The 20542-nt window shown below is 52.1% G+C and overlaps 8 protein-coding genes across 8 annotated transcripts; 2 read left to right on the top strand and 6 right to left on the bottom strand.

Annotated features, from left to right (window-relative positions):
- Positions 1 to 51: 51 nt before the first annotated feature.
- BO79DRAFT_195311 (origin recognition complex subunit 2) lies at positions 52 to 2069 on the bottom strand (the record flags this gene model as incomplete). Its single annotated transcript, XM_025681128.1, has 3 exons — positions 52 to 1748; positions 1831 to 1928; positions 2032 to 2069. The coding sequence occupies 3 exons, from the start codon at positions 2067 to 2069 to the stop codon at positions 52 to 54; spliced, it is 1833 nt and encodes a 610-aa protein (XP_025539540.1).
- Positions 2070 to 2469: 400 nt separating this feature from the next.
- BO79DRAFT_218006 (bifunctional ornithine acetyltransferase/N-acetylglutamate synthase) lies at positions 2470 to 3903 on the top strand (the record flags this gene model as incomplete). Its single annotated transcript, XM_025683397.1, has 2 exons — positions 2470 to 2921; positions 2985 to 3903. 2 exons carry the CDS (start codon positions 2470 to 2472, stop codon positions 3901 to 3903), a joined length of 1371 nt encoding a protein of 456 aa, XP_025539541.1.
- A 167-nt stretch (positions 3904 to 4070) lies between these two features.
- Positions 4071 to 6219, bottom strand: BO79DRAFT_173578 (translocon subunit SEC61). Its single transcript, XM_025679692.1, has 5 exons — positions 6035 to 6219; positions 5845 to 5945; positions 5619 to 5786; positions 4473 to 5548; positions 4071 to 4415 (listed from the first exon to the last, which is right to left on the bottom strand). Exons 1-5 carry the CDS (start codon positions 6042 to 6044, stop codon positions 4334 to 4336), a joined length of 1437 nt encoding a protein of 478 aa, XP_025539542.1. The 5' UTR covers positions 6045 to 6219; the 3' UTR covers positions 4071 to 4333.
- Positions 6220 to 6443: 224 nt separating this feature from the next.
- Positions 6444 to 10594, bottom strand: BO79DRAFT_237859 (uncharacterized protein; the record flags this gene model as incomplete). The annotated part of the gene is made up of 6 exons (XM_025684743.1): positions 6444 to 8290; positions 8504 to 8584; positions 8966 to 9217; positions 9399 to 9545; positions 10148 to 10460; positions 10536 to 10594. The coding sequence occupies 6 exons, from the start codon at positions 10592 to 10594 to the stop codon at positions 6581 to 6583; spliced, it is 2562 nt and encodes an 853-aa protein (XP_025539543.1). The 3' UTR covers positions 6444 to 6580.
- A 1108-nt stretch (positions 10595 to 11702) lies between these two features.
- Positions 11703 to 13356, top strand: BO79DRAFT_209198 (ATG3/ATG10 family protein). The gene is made up of 2 exons (XM_025682563.1): positions 11703 to 12396; positions 12477 to 13356. Exons 1-2 carry the CDS (start codon positions 11870 to 11872, stop codon positions 13027 to 13029), a joined length of 1080 nt encoding a protein of 359 aa, XP_025539544.1. The 5' UTR covers positions 11703 to 11869; the 3' UTR covers positions 13030 to 13356.
- A 473-nt stretch (positions 13357 to 13829) lies between these two features.
- On the bottom strand, positions 13830 to 14887 carry BO79DRAFT_287710 (putative cell wall protein; the record flags this gene model as incomplete). The annotated part of the gene is made up of 2 exons (XM_025688615.1): positions 13830 to 14741; positions 14804 to 14887. The coding sequence occupies 2 exons, from the start codon at positions 14885 to 14887 to the stop codon at positions 13830 to 13832; spliced, it is 996 nt and encodes a 331-aa protein (XP_025539545.1).
- Positions 14888 to 15667: 780 nt separating this feature from the next.
- Positions 15668 to 17262, bottom strand: BO79DRAFT_17711 (uncharacterized protein). The gene is made up of 3 exons (XM_025679904.1): positions 17253 to 17262; positions 15852 to 17121; positions 15668 to 15765 (listed from the first exon to the last, which is right to left on the bottom strand). Exons 2-3 carry the CDS (start codon positions 16942 to 16944, stop codon positions 15761 to 15763), a joined length of 1098 nt encoding a protein of 365 aa, XP_025539546.1. The 5' UTR covers positions 16945 to 17121; positions 17253 to 17262; the 3' UTR covers positions 15668 to 15760.
- A 1453-nt stretch (positions 17263 to 18715) lies between these two features.
- Positions 18716 to 19893, bottom strand: BO79DRAFT_17699 (uncharacterized protein). Its single transcript, XM_025679891.1, has one exon. The coding sequence runs from the start codon at positions 19566 to 19568 to the stop codon at positions 18822 to 18824; it is 747 nt and encodes a 248-aa protein (XP_025539547.1). The 5' UTR covers positions 19569 to 19893; the 3' UTR covers positions 18716 to 18821.
- Positions 19894 to 20542: the final 649 nt, after the last annotated feature.

Raw genomic sequence — 20542 nt, forward strand, 5'->3', positions numbered from 1 at the left:
GCCTATCTTATACTATACTATCTATCAATCTATCTTTCTGTCAGTCAGCAATCAACTCAATACCAAATCTTCCAAAACACCCTCCATCTCGTCACGCGCCAATGGGACTCCCAGGATCTCCATCCCACTCGTATCCATTCGCGAAGTGATCATCTGATGATCATGGAACTCCTTCAACAGCGTCCGGAACATCATCTCCGATGAGGCAATGAACTCTTCCGCCGCCTTTTGATACAGCATCCGGAACTCAATGCCCGTTTCCTCTCCTCGGCCGTTGCTGCCATCCCCTCCTCCATTACCCCCACCATCCATGTCATCATCCGACATGTGTCCCTCATCCGCCATGGATAGCAGCTCCGTAAGAAGTAACCGATATAGATTCCTCGCGTTCTCAGGCAGACTCTTCAGCACGAACTCAACACCCTCCTTACCACCGACACGACGGCCCTTTCTTCCCAGCAGAGTGCTGACCTCCTCAACGACATCAAACTCGGTATCAAACGGCGCGAAGGTTGTACAGTCGTGGAAGACGAAGTTGAACTGGTCACGCAGACTGAGATCCCACATCAGTAACAAATTCGGGGTATCCGCCGTCGCGAGAAGATGGATTTTCGGCGTAGCGGCTAAACGGGCAAGGAGGGCTTGGTTCGCTGCCCGACGGAGGGCAGGCGCATCGATGGAGTTGATGAGAACGGTGATTGGCTTCTGGGAGGATCGGGACTTGAGGACGGACTGAAGCAATTCGAGGACTTCTTGGGGCTGAGAGCCCATTTTGGAAGGAATATCGGCGCCCAGGACGGCGGTGACGATCGTGGCGAAGATGGAACGGATGGACATGTTGGGCGTGTGTCCATTGACGATGACTACGGAGCTTGAGGCGGAACTGCTGTGGTGACGGTGGTAGAGCCAGTCTGCAAATTCTTGGAGAAGGCGGCGCTTGGAGCCGTAGCCGTACAGGCAGATATTGAAGCCTTGGTCGAATTCGAAGTCCCACTGGGGAAAGGACCGGCAGTGGAGGTCGAGGAGAAATGATTTCTCTTGTTTGTATGGGTCTGCGTATTGTGACATCCTTTCGAAATACTCCTCGTGCGTTAAGAGGTTTACTTTGCCTAGATTGTTGTTCGATGTACGGGGTGGTCCGGCGCGGTTTTGGAAGAAGTATCGCTCATGAGCCGGGAGTTCTCCTTCTGGGGTGGGAGAACGCTTGTTCTTTGCGCCTTTTGGTCGTCCTGCACGACGCTTGGGTGTCGGTGCTCCTTCTGTCGCACCATTTGCGGCGGGTTGACTAGACTCCTCCTCGATGGATTCTAATAAACCTTTCCCTGTCGCCGATGCCTTGCTGGGAGCCTCGTTGGTATCATCTTGTAGAATCTCCTCCGCAAGACGGTCAGCGCCGTCCCAGATGTCTTCGTCATCCTGTTCGAGTAGAAGACGAGCGCTCTTCTTCTTAGCGGACCGGTCGGCACGGGCTTTCGACGGAGTTGCAACAGTGGACTTTTTCGTGGGCGTTGAGAATAGATTCTTCGCTTTGGCCTTTTGTGTCGGGGTCTTCAACCCTGAAGCTTTGAGAGCGGCTGGGGTGTTATCGGTCGTGGGTTTTTGAGGTGTTGATTTCACTCGTTTCGTAGGGGTGGTGGTAGCTTCAGGGGTTCGTTCACGTTCACCGTTGGTGTTCCCATTTACGGTGCCATTGGTGGCCGTAGTCCTCTGCCTCTTGGGCGTAGAGATAGGGAATTGGTCATCGGATTCTGGATGCTTGCGTTTCATTTTAGTCAATGGGTCCGGGGAGGTAATCGAAGCAGCTTCGGGGGAATGGCGGAGAGCAAATACCATTCGGGGCACAACAAAGCTCTTCTGGAGGTCCAGAAGGAACGACGAGCACTACAGAGGACGCGAGGGATGAGCGCGCTTGCTGGGAATGCTGATCGCTGATAGATCTGGTCGGCTTCCCTCGTGGCTACTTTTTTGCCCTGCGATGGGCGCGTCTGGAACGCGCAGCAAATCAATCAATCAATCAAAGGCAGGCCCGACGGTTTCTCCGATTCCGCGATATCGGAGCGGCATTTCATCGCCGCGAATCGCATCACTTCACCTTTCCTGTTTCCGGTGCTTTGCGCTTGTCCTGTTCTTATTTCTTCCATTGAGACTGCTCACTTGGTTTGTCTGGCAGTGGTCTACACGTCCACTTTGCCTTGAGCGAATTAGTTGCGGTCATTAGGCCCCTGACAAGTCGAGCGAGTCAATTCGGTGAGTCATTTACCTACTTAAACTTATCTCCGATCCTCTCTCCTGCAGGTATATATACCCAAGGACACTCTTGCAGCCCTGGAGAAGGCATCCACACCCATTGGATTTCTCCAATATAAATTCCCACAATCGCAGGGAGCAGTTTTACTAACATCTGCTCATCTGCCCCAGGAAAAAGAAATCCCAATGGCTTTGCCTACCAACTCGGCGGCCACTACCACCATGGCTACCTTCGCCCGCATGGTGAAGGGCCAGGTGCGTTACTACTCTGCGCCCTTGGATATGGCCATTCCCGCCTCCAAGCAGAAGTATATCCCTGCCTCCGGTACCTACCCTAAGGGCTTCTCCGTCTCCGGAACCCACGTCGGCGTGAAGGCATCCAACACCAGATTCCCGGACCTGGCCCTAATCTCCTCCGAGACGCCCTGCTCCGCCGCCGCCGTCTTCACCACCAACAAGTTCCAAGCCGCCCCGGTCCAAGCAAGCAAGAACACCCTGAAGACCACCCAAGGCGAAGGCATTCGGTCCGTGGTAATCAACTCGGGCTGCGCCAACGCCGTGACAGGTAAAGGCGGCCTGGAGGATGCCGTGAGCATGGGCAGCAAGGTAGACGAGTGCAATGGCCTCGCCCAGCCCAGCACTCTCGTCATGAGCACCGGTGTCATCGGTCAACGGTAACGACCCCTCCCAATTCTCCCATCGTCACCTCATCACTAACAATCCCATCCTCACAACAGCCTCCCCATTTCCAAGATTCTCAACAAAATCCCCACTGCGCACTCGACCCTCTCCTCCACCCACGATGCCTGGCTCACAACCGCCCGCGCCATCTGCACAACAGACACCTTCCCCAAGCTCCTCTCCCAGACCTTCACCCTCCCCTCGTCCCCGGACCGCACGTACCGCCTCGCCGGAATGACCAAAGGTGCCGGCATGATCCACCCGAACATGGCCACGCTCCTGGGAGTCCTCTGCACCGACGCGCCCATTGCCCCCTCAGCCCTCCAGCCGCTCCTCAAGCACGCCGTATCCCGGTCCTTCAACTCCATCTCCGTCGACGGCGACACCAGCACCAACGACACCATCGCCATCCTGGCCAACGGCGCTGCCGGCGGCGCACCCATTACCTCGACCTCATCCGCAGACTACACAGCCATGCAGAACGTCCTGACCTCTTTCGCGCAATCTCTCTCGCAACTCGTCGTCCGGGACGGCGAAGGCGCCACCAAATTCGTCACGGTCCGTGTGCAGAACTCCCCCGACTACGAGTCCGCCCGACTGATCGCATCGACGATCGCGCGGTCCCCGCTCGTCAAGACTGCTTTGTATGGAAAGGACGCGAACTGGGGCCGGATCCTGTGCGCGATTGGCTACACGCAGGGCGTTGCGGAGGGTACGGTGGTGCCGGAACGGACTAGTGTTAGCTTCAAGCCTGTGGATGGCAGTGCGGAGCTGAAGTTGTTGGTGAACGGCGAGCCGGAGCAGGTGGATGAGGATCGCGCGTCGGTTATTCTGCAGGAGGAAGATTTGGAGATTGTGGTTGACCTGGGTGGTGGTGAGAAGGGCGAGAAGGGTCTTGGTGGGGAGGAGGCGGTTTATTGGTTCTGTGACTTCAGTCACGAGTATGTGACTATTAATGGTGATTACCGGACTTAGGTGAGTGTGAGTGAAAAGTGAATACCGATGTTGCAGTGGAAATGGTACTGCAGCTGATTGTGTATAAGTGTGGTTTCGGTATATACCCGCAATTGTTACCTTAGTTATAGATCTGCATCAGACACCACCCCCTTGCAGTTGAAGTAGAAAGGCACCCCAGATGGTCAAGCCAATTAAGTTAATTTTAGATCTTTTGTCAATATGGTTACAAACCAGGTAGGTGCTATGTACAGCTGTGGCGTGGACGTATCTTCGTAGAGAAGATCTTCCCCTCCTGCAAATTGTTAAAAACTAGCCATACATCCATCAAGAACTAAATAATCCAGATCCCAGCCACAACAGCACTCTACCCGAGAAGAACAGAAAGTTGCAAGAACAAACATAAGCCCTCAAACTTCTTCTCATGCTTTCATCAAAAAAGGGGCCTTATTTAGTTACCCGGAACAAGGCCCTTGAGGCCCGATCCAATGTCGCCCTCACGGGCGGCAATTTCGAAGTATCCGTATATAATTCTGCAGAGAGATGTTAGTAGTTACTTCAGAAGACTCGAGACAATAGCGAAGACTTACGTAACGGCAAGGAGGATACCAGTACCGCTGCCAAGAGCACCAAGGAGGTCAGAAGCGACGGACAGGGCACCAATGCAGGCACCACCGAAAGCAGCGGCAGTAGGGATGACACGCTTGAGCTCCTTGTACATGCTCTGCTCACGGTGACCAGCCATCACGAGGCCCTGGTCCTTGAGCTGCTTAGCAACATCACGGGGAGCAGAGCCGGAAACCTCGATCCAAGTCTTGGAGAAGAGAGCGCAAGCGACCAGCATGAAGGTAATGTAAACGGCAGTGTGGATGGGGTCAAGAAGGGCCTCCTTGAAGTTCAGGGGAGGAGACATGTAGTAGGCAATGCCGGAAGCGGCGTGGAGCTGGGCAGAACCCTCGCGAGGCTCCCAAACACCGAGAAGCTTGACAAGGAGGTTGTCAGAGAAGCGAGAGTAGAGCATCTGACTGATGAGGAAGATGTTGGAGCACAGAGCAGACTGAAGCATGATGGGCATGTTGGAGGTGTAGAACAGGCGAACAGGGTAGGAACCACGCATGCCACGCTGGCGGGAGGACTTGACGGGGATCTCGACACGGAAGCCCTGGAGGTAGATCACAGCGGCGAAAACGAGGAGAGTGGCCAGCAGGTTCATGATGTTGGGGAGGTTCTGGCGGTAGAAAGCCTCACGAAGAGCACGCTGCTTGTCGGACCAGGTCAAGAGAAGGTGGAAGAGGGCAATGATGGCACCCTCGAACTCGGGACCACGGCCAGTGTTGATGGTCGTGGGGGAGAAAGCCTTCCAGACGATCGACTCGCAGATGTTGGTCGCGATGAACAGAGAGATACCGCTACCAAGACCATAGCCCTTCTGGAGGAGCTCATCAAGCAGAATGACAACCAAGCCAGCAACGACCAGCTGAACAATCAGGAGGACACAGATACCGGCACCAAGGTCACTGGGCTGGCCGTAAAGACCAGTGAGGACGTAGACGCAGGCCTGACCGAAGGACAGGATGATAGCGAAGAGCTTCTGAGCGGTCTGATACAGTTCACGGTCGGTCTTGAGGTCCAGGTTGACATCGATGAGGTGGGTACCAGCGAGGAGCTATCAGAAAAGCCACATATTAGCAAATGCCCAATATCCGAATTCAAATCGCGAATTTCCCATCACATACCTGGAAAACCATGCCGGAGGAGATGATGGGGGTGATACCCAATTCCATCAGGGTACCCCGGTTACTGGCCAGCATCATACGGAGCCAGTACAGAGGGTCGGAGGTGTCAGAGGAGACAATTCCGTACAAGGGCATCTGACTCATGACCAGGAAGATCAGGAGAGTCAACTGCAGAAACAATCCATTAGCTTAGAAGCTCTTGTCGAGCTGGACAAGTATCACGTACCCCCGTCCACATCAACTTCTGGTTGAAGGGAACCTTGGTTTCCGGGGCGGCCACCTCCGGGAGGAGGGGCGTGAAAGGCTTGATGAGATCGAGAAACCGGACTAGAATTGAGTATCAGCATTTGCTGACCCATTGAGGTAAAAGATAGAACGCTGTCGCGAAAAGGGCAGCGATCGCGTGCAAGACTCACGTCCGCTCATTGTGACTGTTGCACCTCCCAGAGCTGCAGGATTACTCGAATAAAAGGGGAGGGAAAGAAAGAAAGGAAAGCTGGAGGCGAAAACCAGCTGAAGGAATGGAGGGAAATTACAAAAGAAGAAGGAGAAGAAGTGAAGACGACGGGAAGAGAGAGAGGATGGAGGAGGAGAAAGGGAGGAAGCGATGAGGTCGACGGGGATTGCGGGTGCGATCCAGAGTCGCCTCGCTGGCCACTTTGCGCCCACCCAGCCACGCTAACCCGTTGAGGCCACTTGGTCGCTTTCCTCCGCCCCTACAAGAATTATAATGTTCACAATGCAGCACTATGAGATGGGAACGACCAATGATCTGTTTGTATGGTAGGGTATTCGACAATTCTAACAAAAATAGTAAAAGTATCTCTTTCAAAAAGTACTCTATCTAGGTATCTCAAGGTATCACTGTATAACGGTCATATTTCGCCGTTTCCTCCCAATAAAGGCCGTGGCTTTCTGGTATCCGCACGCTTCGGTCAACGTAGAGCAAGCATACCAAACTGTCAGGGCCCAACAAGACAGAGACAATCATCAATCACGTTCTCCAACTCCCCGAGTCGCTCCTTCAGTCCTTTGTTCTCTTCCTTCAAGATCCCCATGACGCTCCAGGCTTCCGAGGAAGGAACCCCATGACAGATGTTACATTTGGAGCTGTTGGTCCACGAGCTGGCGATGCTCCTCGGTGTCAGCCCTTTTATAACCCGATCATAAGTAGATGGACGCGCAGGCGTTGGTGCTGGTGCAGGTGTTGGCGCTGGTTTGAGCTCTTTCTGGCTCTGTTGTGCAGGAGCAGCTGTACTGGGTGTAGACAAGGCGATCTGCGAGATGTTGGGGGATGGCGCGACCGTCGACGCTGGAGACTCGAGCACCTCGCGGCGGGAGAAGACACTCTCTGCAAGGCTCTCGTCTCCTGAATCGAAGCCCGAGTCGCTTGTAAATGTACCATTGCTGGCGCGTTTGAGGCTCCGCTTGGGGGTCTGAAGTTCAGCCCCCAGGTCAGAGGTACTCTCGTCGTCGCTAGACCGAACCAGCGTGATGCTGCGCAGACGTGCCTCTTCTTCTCGGCGACGTAATTGCCGCTCATGCTCCAGCTCTTCTGCCATAGCCTTCATCGCTTTTTCTTGTTGGATGACTTTCTCGGCCATGCCATCTAACTGGATCTTGAGGTTCCCGATGCGTGTCCGAGTAACCTCCAGCTCCTCTTGCTTTTCATTCTTGTCGGCCAGAGCTTCATGCAAGGCGAATGTCCTCTGTTTGTATGCAGCCTGCAGCCGCCTAAGTACAGTATCTGCGTTTTGTCTTAGGGCGTCAAAGGCTTCCCGACCTTCCAGATTACTGAATCCAGTCGGGAATAAAGCGGCGTTGATATCGAGGTTCAAGAACTCGTCCTGGGCAGGTTCGGGCAGCTCCGGTCTGCTCTCCCCCTGTCTCTTTAATCCGAAGAACGAGAAGGGACTTGATGATGTAACCTGTTTCAGAGGCGATGGCGCAGTCATCCGCTTCTGAGTTCGGCTTGTCAGGCCCGATGGGACGTTGGGCGACCCGTAGAATTCGCGACTGGCGCGCTTCTCCATGTCGTCTGTGGCGGCCGAGTCCTGCTCTTCTGACTGATACACTACTCCTAAGTTGACCGGTTCCGACTTTCCTTGAAACCAGCCCGACAAGCGCTTTGCGCCTTCTTCAAGTCTCTTTCTGGCAGTGTTCTCAACTGGTGGGTTCGAGGGAGTAGTGCCGGAGTCCAAGTCTTCGTAGGTTTTGGGTTGATCGGAGAAGAGCTTCCTGGACGGCAGAGGGGCTTGCCGCGGGATAATCTCGGTGTTCGCCCGACGGTGAGAGGGGTGTGAAGGATATTGTTTCGGCGGTAGTGGGGATAACGCATCCGAGCTCGGTGCTAAAGAAGTTACAGGGGTATTCTGGTGGGCAGGTTGATTGTCGGCGTAAGGCTGACAAGTCTCTTCGATTTCGGTCGATGCGACCGCTGTCGAGGATACTTCCGCAGTAGTATTGCTACTCGCAGGCGTGGCTGTAGTTGACGGGTGCTCGGGGTCGCGGAGCATTGTTGAGGTCGAAGGTGACTGGACGGTAGGTGGGAAGGGATGGGGCCTGGAATGACGAAGGGTCGCGGTCGGTCGCACCACTTGGACACGGACTGGAATGCCACGTCGATTCGTCGTCCAATCCAATGCACGGTCACGTATGCCGCGGTCACTCGTCTGCGAGGAAGCAAAAGGGGGAGGGAAGAGAGGGGAGGAGAAAGACGGAAATGAGTAGCTCCCGAAGCTGTCCCTCTAGATCTTCTCTTCTTTGGTGGATTGCGGGGCGATAAACAAGGAATTGATAGAGGATCAAGCGTGAAAACGGTTTAGCAATGGGCCGAAAGTCGACGGTGTATACGTTATGGACAATAGCCTAAGTGGAAACAGGACGCGATTGTAACAGATGTTCTTCAGGTTGATGAACTCGACCGCCAAGCGATAAGTGATCAGACGGCGTACCCGCACGTGCCCCTGTCAGCGACGAGTGCTGAGGATCCTGCACGATCTATCTAGGAGTGGATGGAGCGATCTTGGAGAATTCAGAGCCGGACTGTCTTAGTTGGTGTTCAGAATGTTCGATATGTGGTCAACAATCTGACGAGGAATCGTGATGGATCCTTTAGGTCAAGGGACCACGAAATATCGCGAGGTTGGGTATGTATTCTTAGAAGTCATGCTCCGCCAAACAGCAAAAAGCCGGTGGCTGAACAACCTTCTCTTTGCTCCACCACGAGGCCCTGCGCTAGATGAGTGGTGGATGAAGCGGGTGGTTACATGGCCTTCGAGTGATATTGTGCTGTCATGATCTTTTATTAGGCACAAATTCGCCCCATTCCCTCAGCTCCCCTGAACCGGGCAAGCAATGACTCCAGACGGCGCATGAATACCTTTCCATGACCCGACGACGTCATCTGTAGTACTGGCAGAGGCAATGGTCTCCTTGATGACTGGATAGTGGCATATACCATTGACGCCACGTCCTACGCAGTGACCAAAACGGTGATGCCCCTTTTCCGCTGTCATTGCTGGGCAGGCCCTGGGGTGCTTAGAGTCTGGACTCTTGGGGTCCCGTTTCATGCGGTTTAGTTCGCAGACGATCCTCTCCTCCGTGAGATTAAGCAATCTCGGGGTTAAGCAATCATTTGCGGAGGATAAGGGGGACACAGCAATATCCACTGTGTTCGATCGTTGTCAGTACTCCATCCTTCAACCCGACTGGATGAATGAGTCTGAAGACCAGGCCTCAAGGACGTCTGGCATGTACGGTTCGGAAATATGTATGTACGTAGTCGGCTTTATACCGTGGAACCTGCGAGCCATAGATAGTAGATTTGAATGTGCGCTGCGTGCACTCGAGCTGCAGCGATGCATCGAGTCGTTTCTGGTTTACGAGGCATGGTTGCCTAAGGCTTGTGGGGTCACATGCTCTCGTCTCTACCAACTGATTATTTCATTGTCTAGTCTGCTGATAAGGAGGGTATGAAGTATACTATACGCATAGTACATCAGGGTCTACTTAGTATAGGATTAGAAATAACTGAAGCGTCTGCTCATCTGGCACTTCTATTAGTACTACCACTGCTGTACTAGTAAGTAACTTCCGGTATATATTTCCAAATAGTAGGCGCTAGTATATAGTAGTAGTAGTATACATGCCACCCCCCTGGTCTACACCTCCTGAATATAGTAGTCATCATCATGGATTACTAAACTTTGATTGCAATAACTAGTTATATCATGATATTACAAACAAATTACTTCATAATGTCCATTGTGGGCTAGTACTAAGACTCTGAACCTGAGGATGCATGTCGATGTTGATCACTCTCACTTAACCGGGCGGTGAGCCTCAAATCGCCGCAGCTTTGCAGGAACAACAATCAAGACCAAGCTTATGGATCGAAGCAACAAGATCCTCTTTGCAAAGATTAGCCAACTGCACATCAAGGACCAAAGGGCTTTCCTTTTATTGTGTTCATAATTGTGATCACCCTCCGTGCAAATTCCTATACGAATTCCCCGTCATTCCCACACCAGCGACATGGCAAGCTCGGCCGCAAGCGGGTTGAAGTACCTTTCCAATGCGCTAGCAACACCAGAGCAGCTAACAAATTCATCATCATCTATCGACGGTGTGCCTGTTGATCTAGAAGCATCTGTCCGATTTGCGGGCGCGCAGCTCACACAAACAGCGGGGGTTCTGTTACGATTGTCGCAAGACATCATCGCGCAGGCCATTGTGACATTTACCCGGTTCTGGATAGGCTCGGAAGGTGGCAGTCTACGAATATACTCGGTGAAGGTATTCAGAGTCGCTATCTTCTCTTTGAACGAACTAGCAAAGGTACTGACAGATCATTTTCAACTAGGATGTATCCGCCGCAGCGCTGTACATGACTGCCAAGTTATCCTTCCAACCCACCTCTCCCCGCTCGGTGCTAAACGTCTACGCTTTTCTTCTGTCGAAAGATGCGTCGCCATTGTGGTTCATAAACCCCAAGGGGTCGCCAGACAAGGCAATGCCAGAAAAATACCACCTTACGGAAGGCGATTATCACGCACAGCGACTGATTCTGCTGCGCATTGAGTCGATCATTCTACGCACGTTGGGATTCAATACGCATGTGGCTCTCCCTCATACTATCGCCTTGACCTACCTCCAGACCCTTGGCGTTCCATCCTCTGCCGTTGCTCACAGAGTATTCGAGCATCTCAACTCAGCGTTGCTGTCGCCGCAGCTATTATACGTTACGCACCAACCGAACGCCCTTGCCGTTGCTTCGATCTACCTCGCATCCCGAGAAGTGGGGGTCAAGCTCGTCGATGGTGACTGGTGGGAAGTATTCGACGTTGACCGGGAGGACCTTGGATTCTTGGTGGTGGGCATGAGAAGCATGGAGGGATTTGCGCGGGCGGAAATGGAAAATTGGAAGGGCCTGAGGGTACCCATGACAGTGGACGAGCTGGAGGGTGAGATAGAACGCAGAAGAATGATGGAAGAGGGTGAGTGAGAGCTACACAGCATGCAAGACAGTTCTATCATGCGGGCGCAGCTGGCTTGAGGAAGATCCCGGTTACAGGCCATAAATGTTCCAAAACAAAAGTATCTGGAACACAAAAAGGGCCATGCTGGATCCGATATGATCAGATATCGGAGATAGCAACCAGCCTTCCCGAGGACCCGTGGGCGCAGAAAACCCCGCCACTCGAGTGACAGGGCCTCTTTTCCTTCGGAGGTTGCCATAACCCCTTTAGATGGCACAAGAAGGGACGGACCTACGTAATGATTTGCGGGTAAAACCGAGCCCGGCCCTTCTGCAAGTTCCGCAGTCACCTACCAGAACACTGAGTATAAACCAGATGAATAAAGGAAAGTCCAGTGACTGGCAAGCCACATGGTTAGCGAAGTAGTATGATCTCTGGGAAGAAAGTGTCCCAGTCCAGTAAACCCATCTAAGAAGTGTGTTGCTTTTGGTGGATGACGGAGCCTCAGCCACCTGATGTACCCCGCGTGCATCGTCCAGGGACTCCGATAAGTTCGTCACCGCCACAGCCAAATCCCATTCCCTCCATCCCCATCATTCCCTCTCTCTCCTTTAAATCTTCCTGTAGATAAGCTTCCTTCCCCTCCATTTCATTTATATATCATCTCCTGACCTCACCCCTACCAACTCTACCAACAGCCCTTTCAAATAACCCAACAAAGAAACGAAACACCAACCAGACGGACAAGCAAGCAAGCAAACAACTCAAGCAATGAACATCCTCCACTCCACCCTCTCCACCTGGCGAGACCGTCTCGCCCCCGTCTCCCGCACCTCAACCTTCCGAACAACCGGCCAGATCACCCCGGAAGAGTTCGTCCTCGCAGGCGACTACCTCGTCTACAAGTTCCCCTCCTGGTCCTGGGCCGATGCCGCAACCCCCGCAAAGCGTGTCTCCTACCTTCCGCCCGGAAAGCAGTTCCTGGTCACCCGCGGTGTGCCATGTCACCGACGGCTAAACGACAACTTCGCCGGGGACGCAGGCCACGAAGACGAGATTGTCCGGGGCATGCTAGCGGGTGAGGGTGACAACGATGACGATGGTTGGTTGCGGACGGGAGGCGGCGATAACGCAGCATCGTCGTCATCATCTGCTCGGATCGGAGATGTACGGACAGTCGACGAGGCCGGGAATATGGGCGAGGTAGAGGAACCCGAGGAAGATGAGATTCCGGATATGGAAGATGAGGATGATGATGAAGAGGCGATTATTCGGGAACCGGTGACGGGGACGACGCAGTAAGTTGACCCCCTCCTCTATCTGCAACATTAAAGAAAAACCGCATCAACGAAGCTAATAAATAAATAATCCCAAACAGACCAACCCGCACCTACAACCTCTACATAACCTACGCCAACTTCTACCGCACCCCGCGCCTCTACCTCTCCGGCTACCTTTCAGCATCTGAACCCCTTCCGCCCCAACTAATGATGGAAGACATAGTCGGCGACTACAAAGACAAGACCGTCACCCTCGAAGACTTCCCCTGGTTCGAAGGCAGCGTAAAGATGGCGACCGTGCATCCATGCCGGCACGCCTCCGTGATGAAGACCCTCCTGGATCGCGCCGACGCAGCGCTCAAGATCCGTCGCGATAAGCTCAAGGCCGCAGCCTCAGCGCACGCAGAGCCTGATGCGAAGGTCGCTGCTGGAGCGGGCGGGTTGGAAGGGTTAGTGGATGATGTTAAGGGACTGTCGGTGAGTGAGGGACATGGCGGCCAGGGGCAAGCAGGTGGTGATGAGTGGGAGATGCTGCAGCATGATGAGGAAGATCAGGTTGCTATTCGCGTGGATCAGTATCTCGTTGTGTTTTTGAAGTTTATTGCTAGTGTTACGCCGGGGATTGAGCATGATTTTACAATGGGGGTCTAGATAACTGACTGACTGGAGAGGACCCGCCTCCTACTTTCTTCCTTTCTTTCTTTCCTTTCGTTACTGGGTTGCCTTTTCTGTTGTTTTGTTTTTTTCTGTTATCGTTGGTTTCGGGGTTTTCTTAATACGGGATCATGAGCTTGATTTTATACTCTTTTATCTTCATCCGCCTTTCTCATTCTGCTTTCGTTCTTGTCCCTTATTCTGCTCTATTGGTGGCCATGCAATATCTCTCCACCCCCGAGGTCCCCATGCACTGGCGCGAGGAAACAATTATCGATGTTTATTATGAGACATGAATATGATATCACGAGACATTAATGCAAGATACTCTTATTGTCTTTTCTATATATTCCTATTACACTGAATATCCATGATAATAAGAAAATCAACTGTAAATAAGAATAGTAGTACTAATACAACCCAAAGAACATTACAAGGGTCATATGCTAACCACCCAGTGATTCAGAAAAGGAAAAAAAAAGAGAAGATGAATGAGAGGGAATGAAAGGGGACAGAAACCATCCAGACGAAATCAACAATCAATAAACACAACACAGTGCCTCCAGTTAAACTAGACCCACTCTGGGAAAGAATTTGTATATCGAAGGGGAAAAAAATATGGGATTTGGGGGAAGGGGGGTAGGGAATGAATGATGGTGATTGACAAAAGGAAACTTGGGGCAGGGGCAGGGGCAGGGGCAGGGGCAGGGGCAGGGGCAGGGCAGGGGAATTCATGAATGAGAGTTATGGATAGAGGCAAAGAAAGTGAAGGGGGTGGTGGGAAACGTATGTTAAGCTCACGCAGGGCATTGACAGGTGTATGCAGGCAATGCTGGAGCAGCTGGGGAAGGAGTGGGTATGATCCTGGGCTCGGATGCAGGCTCGTGGTCAGGTTGGGGCTCTGGTTGAGGGCTTGGTGTAGGGTTGGGCTGAGGTGCAGGGGTAGGCTCGGGGGCAGGAGATGATTCTGGTTGTTCAGGGGAAGGTTCATGTTCAACTGGAGGCTCAGGAGACTGCTGCTCAGGCTCAGGCTGTGGCTCAGGCTCCGGTGCTGGGCATTCTTGCACTGGCTCTTCACGTTCTTCGGTCTCAGCAGGAGGAGCCGGCTCGGTGGGGGTAGACGGAGCTGGGGGTGCAGGGAGTGCAGTGGTAGGGGGAGCAGCTGGCGGAGTAGTGGTTGGAGGAGCAGGGGGAGCAGTGGTTGTAGGAGGAGGAGCAGGAGGAGCAGTAGTTGTAGGAGGAGCAGGGGGAGCAGTGGTTGTAGGGGGAGGAGGAGGGGGTTGGGTAGTGGTGGTAGTTGTAGTAGGAGGGGCAGGAGGGGCAGGAGGGGCAGGAACAGAAGTCTCAATAGGAGGGTTGACTGGCGGAGGTGGAGGGGCCGTTGTGGACTCTGGGATAGTGGTAGTGGAAGTAGTCGAGGGCCTTGGCCGTGGCTCTTCAGATTCCTCATAGTTGTTACTGAAGTAGTTGCCCAAGTTGACGCTGGGACCACCCGGGATGCCGATATTCATCGAGTTCCCTGCGTTGGTGTTGCTGGACTCGCTTGAGCCCTCATTATCATCATCGCCCCCACGGTCTTCGCGATATGCGTTCGAGGCGAACTGGCCAGAGTTGTAGGATGGGCCATCAGGGATAGAGAAGTCCATGTTAGAACCGGACTGGGTGTTGGTATTGAAGTGGTGGCTCTGTCTTCGCACAACGGCTCCATCCTGCAGTATGTGTTAGCTTCGCTGATGTTTAACTTTGAATGCAAGATTGAGGTCTAACATACTCCAGCAGCGACAGGTGCAGACAGGACGGGAGCGACAGCCAGCACGAGGCATAGCAGTGCCGGAAGGCTCTTGAGGCTGTACATTGTAGAAGGAAAAGAATGTGACGTAAATATCAAGAGAAGGAAACTATGGGAGTTGAAGGAGCGAATAACCAAGTTAGAGACAGACAGGGCTGGAATGAGCTGTGAAAGAATGAATGCTGTGATCTGCAGCGGATGAATGCTCTGATGAAAAGAATGTCAGCATGAGATTTTGGCCTTCTTATACCAAAAGACAGACACTCCGTCCATTGCGGTATACAAGGGTTCCAAGACCCTATCTAGGACATTATCCCTCAGCATAGGGCCAGCCGAAGGGCCATGCAAGGCCCACGAGACAATGGCGCCGATAGTCACGGTGACCTCATGGCGAGGAGGACCTAGCCACTCTCCAGGAGATAGCCCCTCCGAAGGGTGACATCCCTGTAGCAGTTATTGAAGCAGTGTCGAGGTTGAGAGGGAACTGGGATGATAAGATAGGGAGGGATGGGGGCTTGACCGGGTCGGGGGCGGACGCAAGGAGAGTAGAGCCTGTTCGACCAGATGTACACAATACTGCGAAGAACCAAAACCAAAGGAAACCCCTGTTCTCGAAAAAAAACTCCCGTAGCTTTAATATTTACACATAAGTGTCCGATGCATATGCAAAGAGATAAGTTCCGTCATATTCGTCAGTCATGGTATCCGTCCAAAAAGATAATGGCCCATCCCGTAATCTGGGGTCCATCGTAACCATAGTCCAAATGTGGCTATGAGCTTATGAGGTTAACATCCACAACAAAATATCTGCGACCGCACGATAATCCTTCCCTTCTACCCTACACCTTCCCACAGTCCGAATTTCCAAAAGCCGTACCAAAGTTCGTCGTATTCTTGAACCTTAATTCGGGCTCATCACCCTGACTGGGGGGCTCGACTTCAGCCTGTTTCTGATCAGTGCTTCGGGGATAGCCAAGGGCCTGCTTGACCTGGTCCAGAAGCTTCTGATCAAGCTCCTTCAGAAACTCACTATCATGCTCTTCCTCATTCAGCAAAGTAAGTGGCCCCTTCAGGGCAGGGTCATCCGCCAAATCCCCAAAGTACGAGTCGGAGTTTTCTGCAGGTTGCCGAGGCGCTTCCGAAGCGAGGGGTTCCTCCTCGTTCGCGGTCTCCTGGGGTGACGGCTGCTCCGTGTCGACGTCCCGATCGATCCTAGCCATGGGTGTGTGACCGGCGTTCCTGGTCAGGTTAAACTCTGGGGGGCCAAGTTCAGACAGTTTCAGTTTGAGGCTGTTGCGGTGCTCAGCAGAGGGTCTGGAAGAAAGTGATGGAGAGCCCTCGAGGGATGGTGGCGATGGTGGCGTAATTACTCGAGCGACAATTTCTGGCGGCAAAGCCGAGGACTTGAGCGTGATCCCGTCAAGTTTGCTATCAAGCCTCTCAATTGGGACAGGCACGCATGTGCTCGAGGTCAAGTCGGTCGCATGGGACTTAGGTGAAAGGGCAGCGTCCAAGGATGGCGCAGAGACCGATGGATTGCCTCCTTGCTCCGGAAATAGGAGACCTGAGAAGTCTGTCTTCTCCGCGTTAGGGAATACCCTCGTGGGTTTGCTTCCAGGGCTAGATCCTTCCCACACTTGGGTACTTGTCGGGTGAGAAGAATCAGTATGTTCGGCCGAAAGTGGGTGGCTGAATTGGCTGTGAAATGCAGATGATGCATAATGTTGAAAAGTGCCGGTCGGGAGCGCGGCTGTACTAGTAGCGGCGGTCCCTGTGGATCCCCTACCCTTGAGCAGCGACTCTAACTCAGAGATCCTCTGGTTTAGTAGCGCACGCTCATTCTCCCATAGATGTCGTTCCTCGTTGAATAGCTTCCTCTCATGCTCGAAGTTTGCCCGCTGGCGATCGAGGAGCGACCGTACTTGTCTCAGGTACTCGGCGCTTACAACTGAATAACTGGCTGATTCTATATGTGGGCCGCCAGTATAGTTTGGCCTTGAGTCGAGATGGGTGTCTGGTACTGACTGTGTTCGACGGACGGGAGTTGGTGTAGGCGAAAAGCGAACCTCCTTGTAGAGGCTCCCACGACCATTGGGGGACTTTGTAGCGGTGGCTGGCTTCATTTTGAGACTATTGGAGTTGCTGAGACACTCCCGGGGCAGTTTGGGTCGGGTGGATTGCCTTCATAAAGAGGCGAGAATAAGAGAGAGAGAAAAAGAGAGAGAGAGAGGGGTAAGGGGAGGGCGAAAGGAGCGAACAATTGGCGAAAAAGTCACAACGTGAATGAATTTAGTTCGGTACTAGCTAAAACATCAGCCGAGCTAGATACAGCAGCATCACAAGTGATGATCGCGCGTGGAGCGACTGAATGTCATTTAAACAGCGGGTAGGAGAGTAGAGGGAGGGACAAGTAAGAACCGGGGAACCACACCGACCGGGTAACCTACCAGTGGCAAATAAGATGGGGAACGGTGGGGGAGCTTAGTTACTACTTAGCTGTCCGGAGTGGGCAATCGAGCGTTGATAAGCCACCGGTGCCTGAAGCAGAGTTTCAATCCGCAGGGCGAGCAGCTTCGTGCGTCGTGGACCAAAGACGTTGTTGCTGGTAGCAGCCTGCGACCACAAGAGAATGGACAAGTGGACGATGCGCTTGACTGCAGACTGCAGCGCGAAAGGCACACAGCATTTATCAGGCGGCGGGAGAGCCTATGAGCAACAAGCCTGCAGGATGAAGAGATTAATTATTATGCCAATCTTCTCTCAAAACCGACTGAGGTGAGAATTGATGACAGGATGAGAAGAGATCCACCCGAATGCGGGGAGGACCCAAAAGAAAAATGGAATCAATAGAAAGGATATTACTACTCACTACTAACACTTATTACTCGATATACCAGGAGATCAAAGTGCTCAGTGGTTCGATATCAGACGTGGGGGGTTTAATAGCAGGCTGATATCTTCCAGGACCAGACAGGGAAGGAGACCGGGGTAGGGAAACAAAAGAGGAGGTAACAGAAGAAAGGGAACAATGAGAGGAAGAAGAGGAAGAAGAATGGCAGTCAAGAAGAAGAAGAAGAAGAAGAAGAAGAAGCGTGGGATTGAAATGTAATTTGGCTGTTTTCTTCAACCACCAAAAGGAACTTGAGGCCGACGATCACGAGGCAGGCCATGACGTTATTAGCTTGGATGCTCAACAGAAGCAACAGTCACTCCTTTCTTTCCCTGGAGTTTCATCTCCATATTCGGTTCATTTCTTCTTTATTCCCCCTATCCTTCACACCAAGTAGTCAGGTAGTCTTCTTCCTCTACTTCCTCTTCTTCCCCCTCCTTCTAGGCTATGATTTCATGGTCCAGGCGGGTCAATGAATCCCCATCATCTGGTACGTCCAGCAGACGGACCGATCTGAAGCTAACCCACTACACTAACCGTGCGGGCGGCAACGGTTGCTGCTGCCCGCTGCAAGTCGCCCATGCATCTACCAACTATGATCATGCTACCTTTCCTAATTTGCAGGAAAAGAAAAATGACCACAAATGACGCTGATTCAAATAGCTCTATCCATACTAGGAAACATGACGCTTGAAAACAAGACAAAACAAAACAACAAAGACCCTTCCAAGAATGCAAAACCTATCGCTTCCCGCCCGTTTGCGACCAAAACACCCATTCTCCGTGCTCATGCCCATCCCCCCACCCCCAAACCTCCAACGTGACATTCCGAGATGATTGGCAATCAAAGAGTGGAGTACCTCAAGACTAAGACACTCTACTGCGCAGTGTGTGCACATATTAAACTCTCTTCGCACCGATCTCCCTAAACGTCATCCTGCAGATAATAGTCCCAGTGGGTATCTGATCGGAAGGAGGAGGAAACCGCCCCCCCCCCCAGTCGGAAGAAGTAAATGGCAGGACAAGTGAGACAAAGTATTACTAATGTAGACAAATAGGAAGAAGAGGAGATGATCCTGACCAAAAAAAAAAAATCATAACACCCGGTTCCTATGCGATAGAGAGCTTCATCTGTGACGCCCGCGTCTCAGCCTGAAGCGATTTCTTTGCATCGTCCATAACATGTCGATGCATCGACGGTAGTGGAAAGAAATGGAGATCCTTGTGCAAAGCTCCAAATATCGTCGCCAGATACCAGATACCCCGCGCGGACGATTCCAGATTCCCTACTGCAGCCGAAGGGAAGTAGAAGCGAGGATCTAAGTAAAACATGGTACTTGTCCAGTTCGGCAGCTTCTCCATCAACATGCGAGCGGCTGCTTTATACTCCTTTAACGTCCGCTTCGGCACGCCTGTTTGCGAGTGGACAAAGAAGAAAATCTCAAACCCGACGCTGCGAATGCGCTTGCGCGCCGTGGGACTGATTGTGTCGAGGAAGGTGCCCAGACGGTCAAGATTGAACGAGTTCAAGAAGAAAAGGGTATTCTGCGAATACACGAAATCCTCCACCTCATCGTGGATTTGCCGGTTCACGGAAAGTAGGCTGCGAACTCGACCGTTCTCACCCACCCAGCTGGGACACATCGAGAGAGCTCGGTATCGGCCGCGGGCAGTGAAGACGTTCCCGCGGTCATTGATCACGATCATCGGACGATCCGTGAATTCGTTTGGAACGACCAGCGCATATTCGTAGATCATGAGACGAAGCTCCAGAGGCAATTTGAGAAATGGCGATGGTTTGGTTGAATTCGTCTGGGGAGCATCCACCCAATGCTCCTGTGGTCGTGGGATTCCCATTGTGAAGAGACAAGAAGTAGTATGTACTAGCTCACGCTAGCTAGTGGGTTCGTTCGGAGTCCGTCGACGAGGAAGCCAAACAGAGATCCACTCAGATCGAATCACTCATAGTACAATAGTAGCACATAGAATAGATCAGATGTGCAACACTGGGGTTCAGTAGCGTATTTGCCAACGCCGCAAGAGGAGTAAGTACTAGTATATAAACCCACTCCACAACGTCAGCTCCCACGCAAGGAGAGAACCCCCCAGTACGTAAGTATTAGTAGTACTAGTAGTAGACAAGATCCAACGTGTCACCACAGAACCACTGGCCCAATAGTTAGTAGTATACTACCACCACAGGGCAAGCAAGTGTAACAACAACAACCGAACAACCGATGATCAGGCTATCACTGCCAAGGACGGATATTGCTACAGATGTTGTCTCACCATACCATGAGGTGATGGATATGTAGTAAGACCACAGCACAGCAAGTAGTAGTAGTGATTTGACTTCCGGAATCCTTCCAAAGCAGAAGAAAGCCACTCAGCAAGCAAGCAAGCACGTCAATAAGTACCAGCTAATGAGGGCAGTATTCCTCCGAAAACCGCTAGAGTGTAACGGCTAAAAGCCAGTAGTGTTGGGATCAATGAGCTAGTACCGTAGCTCAATAAACCTGCAGAATTGACCGGGCTATAGATAACCGAGGGTATATGTGAGTAGAGGAGTCGAGTCGAGTGACTTGAAACCAATGTAATTGGGGGGGAAGGTGGGCGTGTGATGAGAAGGAGGGAATTGAGGGGAAGTTTTGAGGGTCACAAAAAATATCAGACCACCTCTTTCCAGTTCCAAAGGATTGATCCCTTTTTTTTTTTTGTCTTTTCATGTTTAAATAAAAATATTCGCCTCATTTTGGCATGGATGCGAAAAAAAGTTTTTTTTTTTTTTTTTTTTTTTTTTTTTTTTTTTTTATTTATAAGTAAAAATAGTC

Source organism: Aspergillus costaricaensis, assembly GCF_003184835.1.
Source record: "Aspergillus costaricaensis CBS 115574 unplaced genomic scaffold BO79scaffold_16, whole genome shotgun sequence".
Classification (NCBI taxonomy): domain Eukaryota; kingdom Fungi; phylum Ascomycota; class Eurotiomycetes; order Eurotiales; family Aspergillaceae; genus Aspergillus; species Aspergillus costaricensis.

Bases quoted from the DNA above. Each gene is read 5' to 3' on its own strand.
- BO79DRAFT_173578 (XM_025679692.1), bottom strand. The intron at 5,787-5,844 runs GTACGTGATACT...TTGTTTCTGCAG, and splicing joins AGAAGTTGATGTGGACGGGG to TTGACTCTCCTGATCTTCCT. The intron at 5,549-5,618 runs GTATGTGATGGG...CTTTTCTGATAG, and splicing joins CCTCCGGCATGGTTTTCCAG to CTCCTCGCTGGTACCCACCT.
- BO79DRAFT_209198 (XM_025682563.1), top strand. From the start codon at position 11,870: ATGAACATCCTCCACTCCACCCTCTCCACCTGGCGAGACCGTCTCGCC. The intron at 12,397-12,476 runs GTAAGTTGACCC...AATCCCAAACAG, and splicing joins CCGGTGACGGGGACGACGCA to ACCAACCCGCACCTACAACC.
- BO79DRAFT_17711 (XM_025679904.1), bottom strand. From the start codon at position 16,944: ATGAAGCCAGCCACCGCTACAAAGTCCCCCAATGGTCGTGGGAGCCTC.
- BO79DRAFT_17699 (XM_025679891.1), bottom strand. From the start codon at position 19,568: ATGGGAATCCCACGACCACAGGAGCATTGGGTGGATGCTCCCCAGACG.